Below are 5,736 nucleotides of genomic sequence, written 5' to 3' on the forward strand. Positions count from 1 at the left end.
GCTTAGCCATGTTACCTTCTTCAACTATTATTAGACAAAGTATAAGCTGAAGACTTAACTGTATTCACAACCCGAGGATTAAACATACGGAAGCTGACTGTTAAAGGAGGTCTTCGGAGCGACAGGTAATGTGCTTTGCATCATCTCTGTTGCAGTCATAAAACCCTCAAGAACAGTCAAGCCGCACGTCCGTGGTGGAATACACAGAACAACAGAAGCTGTATAGAAGAAAACACTGACATGCTGCTGGACATTTTCAAAATTTTCCTGTGCAGCAGCATGAAGGACATCCTCACCAGCCACAGCAGCAACATCAACGTCCCAGGTGTGCAGTGTATAGGGACTGACTGCAAGAAACCGTTGGTGTGTCAGTCTTTTGAATACAATGACGTGGACCAGATATGTACAGCGAAGATGAAAACAGGTAGGCCAACGAGTGTGTCGACCTTCTAAAGCTAGGTGGAGTCAACATTAAATGAATACAAATGGCCACAGACTGTGAACGTTATATAATGTAATTTACGAGGTAGAAAAAGGTTGAAATGCATACATTGTTTCTTATTGTCATTGCTTTTTTCTCAACACATTGCCTCAATATTACGAAACTCTAATGCTGCCACTTTTAGAATCACTTTTTTTGCTACACTTCTCGTTACTCCGATTATTTTCCGGTTATTTTGATTATTTTCTCCTTGCTTCGAATATTTCATCGTTACGTCCAGTTTTTGAAAGAATTTCAAATATTTTATCATTACTTCTTGGTTCTGTTAAAAGCTTGAAACTTCGAGTTACAAGGTAGTAAATGCAGTAGTGGGAACAGAAAACAAGTGCGACGTGTTCGGAGCGTAGGTTATCTAGACCAACCCATTTTGGTCTCGATGTTTCATTTTATATACGTACGTCCCTAGTATGGTGATCTACCTTTAGTTGTTGGCGATCTTTAACCTTCTTCAATATTATGTCTTGTCCAAATTGTGCGATTAGTTTTAACCTCATGCTAGTTTTAAATTCGAATTGTCATACTCTAGTTGTTTTTACCGTACTTTGACGACGGGTTTCATAATATATATATATATAATCATAATATATATAATCATATATAATCATATAATCATGTTTCTTACTCGTCACGGTATGACTAAAATACTACCGATTTGACGTTACATTATAACTCACTCACTCACTAATGTGTGTAATACAAACAATTATATTAGGGATCTCAAACTATGACTGTTTCTTTAACGACGTTTATCCCAATGTAAACAAAATTCTGACATTTAAATATTCAATCCGTGGACCCTGGTATGTTGATCTACCTTGAATTTTGGCGATCTATACCCCATTTCCATATTGTATCGTTCTCTATAGTTAAACTGTTTTAGATTTAATTACTAGTTTTAAATGTCTGTCTGCGATAATATATTGCTTTACTCTCCATGGTTGACAGATATTTTACCATTCCCTGTTGTGCATAATATTAATGGTTCTCGTCACGATATGTCTGAAATATTGCCAAAAGTGACGTTAAATATTAGCTGACTAACTCACTCACTCACTAAATGTTCAGTTGGCTTGGTTAAATTATGAGAATTCTTTATTTCACTTTAAAATTGTCTTTACCAGTTTGCTTACAATGAATTTCATCGGTTCGTTTTCACTGCAGACAAATATGAAAACTTGTTACATTTTCCCTTTATTATCTGTTTTCTCCTTGGCTTCATCATTAAAGGTTTCAACATTCCTTGTAGTCTCTCTGTTCAGTAACCTGTGATGAAGTAAGACATACTGAAGACGCCGACAGTAGCAACTTTACTTCGCTCCCTTCGCATAGACACTGCCCAGGTCACTTCCGGTGTCGCAGAGGAGAATCGTGGGAAATCGTGAAGGTAGCGTGCGTCCCACACATCAGCTTCTACAGGGATCCTTTGCCAAACAAGGTCAGTTTTATATCCTTAGTTTGGTTATTGTACTTCATGTACTTACCTGTAAATACATGCGCTAGTTTTGTATTAACTTTAACCATATGCATGGTATATGTATCTTCAATCATGAGTCCTTAGTATGGTGACCTACCTTCTGTTGCTAGTGATGTCTTGTCCGAATTTTAAATTGTTTTGTCCAAATAGTGCTACTAGTTCTAACTGTAACTGTGATATTCTAGTTGTTTTACTGCCCTTTGACGACAGGATTTTATAATGCATACATTGTTCATTTCAATATCAAGCATGTTCTCGTCACGATATGACTGAATATTGCCTATGTGACGTTAGGCCGATCTAACTCACTCGCTCACTCACTCATTCAATGGTGAACTATTCTTGGGTGCCGTAGTTGTCTTTACATAGCAACTATGATCTCTTCATGGGGTATTAAGCGTGTACACCTATCACAAACTATTGGTGTATGATGTTCATGTGTAGTTTTTGGCCTGCTCTTGTTTCCTTCCAGCACGGGTTCTTCATGGATTTGGGATTCAATCTCCAGTCTGGGATGCGAGTCACTTGGGAGCTGGCGCAAATGAATCGCGAATGGCCTCCACCAAGGTAAGTCTCACAGAACACCTTTTCTAGGATGTAACAGGAGAGAATGATGTGGGTAGCTGTATTGGTAAAGCTGTTGCTTGCTGCACCTCTTCATAGTCTGGGCCTCGGGGACCTGATCATTGAGCTAATACACCTCGTCGTCGTCTACTTGACCAGATCAGCCCTGTATCTGTTTACACAAGTAAGGGAGTCGCACTTCGCACTGGCAAGATTACAGGCATATAGCCACGAGTAAGTGAGTTGATATTTAACATTGTATCGGCAATATCGTTTGGAGAACATATTTGACATCGAAACGGAAGATGTATAATAATATTATTATATTAATAATAAAACTTTAATTAGAATTCATTAAATACATCAATTTCCTTTAAAAACAACTTTGAAATGAGAATTAACCTTACCAAATCCGCAGCCATGTTATAAAACAAACCATGTTTATAAAACGATCCACAATACTGCAAATTTATGGTGTATCCACCATTTCGAGATATATTGATATTGATGTACACATTCACTTGATATATATTCACATTTTCCAGACCCAACATATTCCTCGGAAAACCAGACTTCGATCTGCGCATATACATGGTGTCTCTAAGATTATGGAACAGAGATCCTGTTGTAGTATTCAACACCCGTCTGAAAGGCAGATACGGCACTGAAAAGCGTTCTCCCGGACGGAAACCCCAAAACAATGGCCATTTCGTTGTTGACGTCAAAATTGGCATCGGCATATTTCAGGTGAATTGTACAGAGTATAAGCATGAGGGAATTCGAGTATATGGCTCCGATGAGTGGATGAGTGACAGAGTGGGTGAGTGAGTGACAAATAGTGGGACTGTAAAAAGTATTTGTTCAAAGAAGTCTAATGCCTGAAACACCTGGTGTCTCGAAACCTGCCCACAAAGTAATACTGTTTACGCATGAAATGTTTTGGTGTTCTTTCTGTTCACAGATAGAACTCGATGGCTCCTTTCTGACGTCCAACGTCATGCGAGCCCCCTTGGCAAGGGTGAGATTTGTAGGAGTGCACAAAGTTACAGCTTTGCCCAAGATTCAGGTCGGATTTGACAAGTGCTGATCAATACACCATGTGCCACATTTGTTTTGACATGTCGTGTGCTACGTGTGACTGTCGGTATTAATTGTGTTTCCTGTGACCTCACATTATGCCGCGTTGTTAACCAATGTGAAGTGTTATGCATGAAACGCTATGACTTTCGACCTCTGGTTATCTGGTAGCTCCCTCCATGAGATTATGTTCTTTAATGTGAACGAGAAATATGTACGTAATTTCAGGAATTCAGGAAGGTTTTGACGCTGTGAAAATTACTAGTATGGTAATAAACTATTCTGACAACAAACTGATTTAATAATAAATAATACAAAAAAATTTGGACTGAAAGAAAGAAAAAATGGGAAAAGAGAAACAAATTTATCAAAGAAAATAAACTATATAGAAATAATGAAAAACAATTTTACAGGCAACTCAAGACAAGTGGCGTTGATGAGCATGATAAACGGCCTCCCATGGCTGCCAATGATAGGTTCTGGAAACAGTTGTGGTCTGTACCCGGCAACTGTAACCTGGATGCACCATGGGTCCGTAATTATGACCATGCAATGCATGAGAAATTAAGGTCGTTTGTCTGTTACCAGATTGCCTGAAGACTGTTATAAAGAAGTCCAAATCTAATACAGCTCTAGGGCCTGATGGCATTCGAAACCGGTATTGGAAACTGTTTCCCTCTGTCCAAGCACCACTCCTTCACTGTTTCAATTCTCTTGTGGATACAGGTGGTGTTCCTCCATGGTTCGCACGATACTTCTCCCAAAAAAGAGACTTGACTGATCCCAAAAACTTCCGCTGTAACACATGTCTAAATACTCAATACAAATTATTCACAGGGTGTTTGACGAACCTCGTGTCATCATATTGCTCATCCAGTGAGATAATTTACAGAGAGCAGAAGGGGGCGAGGAAGGGATGTTGGGGGTGCAAGGATCAACTTCTTGTACAGAAAATGATTTTGGAAGAGGCTAATACGTATCATCGCAACCTCTCCATGTGCTGGATAGACTACAAAAAAGCATATGACTCTGACCCTGACGAATGGATTCTGAAGTCTCTCCAGTGTATTGACCTCCCTAAGCGACTACTTGATTTACTCAAGTCTTTAATGAGTTGCCGGTCGACTCAACTTGAGATGTACTTGCAAGGGCAGGTGCAGACTTCAGAATCTATTCCAATCAGAAGGGGAATTTTCCAGGGGGACTCCGTTAGTCCTTTGCTTTTTTGTCTGTCTCTAAATCATTTGAGTTTTCTGCTCAATAGGGAGGAGGGTTACCATCCGGGGCCTCCTCAGCACAGATCCCCAACACCTGTTACTCATCTCCTCTACATGGATGACATCGAGCTCTTTGCCAAAGGAGATACCAATTTGAAAGAACAGGTTCTCCTTGTCGAGTCGTTTTCTAATGATATTGGCATGACATTTGGACTCGACAAATGTACGAGTAATACTCTTCATTTGAAACGTGGCAAGGTAACTAATGATGGATCGGTCAAATTACAAGGGGGAGGAGTTATTGAGCATCTTGTGGAAGATCAGGCCTACACCTATCTTGGAATGCAAGCTTCAGAATGCCCAGATTCAAGATAAACTTCTGGCCGAGTATAAATCTCGTTTTTAAAGAAAATCTGGAGCTCAGAGCTAAATGCTCGAAACAAGGTCAAAGCCACCAATACTTTAGCTGTGCCAGTCCTCTCCTATTCCTTTGGAGTAGTTGATTGGACAAAACAAGACATCCAGGGTCTTGAAGGCCTGACTAGAAGGGTCATGTCTGAAAACAGAGCGCACCACCCTCTCTTAATCGTTTATATATGCCAATCACTTCTGGAGGACGGGGTTTGATTAATGTGGAAGCTCTTCATGACATAATTTTATTGTGTACTTTTGCTCATATTTATCGGATGATCCTCTGGTGATGCACGTCAAGACTGACGATGAAAGCAAGGAATTCCACAGCTATTTTAAGCGTGCCAAGGTTGTCGGACACAACCTTAAATTTGAAGTTGATTTTGCCGGTGGCGATGTACTGCTGGACGGTACAGTGATGGGAGTAAACCAGGTCAAGTCATTCACCAAGTCTGCCCAGAGTCCTTTGTTTGTGGAGAAGCTTTCTGAGA

General features: G+C 40.0%; 1 protein-coding gene across 1 annotated transcript; it reads left to right on the plus strand.

Moving 5' to 3' along the window:
- Positions 1–240: 240 nt before the first annotated feature.
- LOC137259600 (uncharacterized) lies at positions 241–3,627 on the plus strand. The gene is made up of 5 exons (XM_067797217.1): positions 241–424; positions 1,762–1,937; positions 2,449–2,543; positions 3,086–3,287; positions 3,502–3,627. Exons 1-5 carry the CDS (start codon positions 241–243, stop codon positions 3,625–3,627), a joined length of 783 nt encoding a protein of 260 aa, XP_067653318.1.
- The last annotated feature ends 2,109 nt before the right edge of the window (positions 3,628–5,736 follow it).

The sequence above is a fragment of the Haliotis asinina genome, chromosome 13 (assembly GCF_037392515.1).
Source record: "Haliotis asinina isolate JCU_RB_2024 chromosome 13, JCU_Hal_asi_v2, whole genome shotgun sequence".
Classification (NCBI taxonomy): Eukaryota; Metazoa; Mollusca; class Gastropoda; order Lepetellida; family Haliotidae; genus Haliotis; species Haliotis asinina.

Bases quoted from the DNA above. Each gene is read 5' to 3' on its own strand.
- LOC137259600 (XM_067797217.1), top strand. From the start codon at position 241: ATGCTGCTGGACATTTTCAAAATTTTCCTGTGCAGCAGCATGAAGGAC. The intron at 425-1,761 runs GTAGGCCAACGA...CTCTCTGTTCAG, and splicing joins TACAGCGAAGATGAAAACAG to TAACCTGTGATGAAGTAAGA. The intron at 3,288-3,501 runs GTGAATTGTACA...TTCTGTTCACAG, and splicing joins TTGGCATCGGCATATTTCAG to ATAGAACTCGATGGCTCCTT.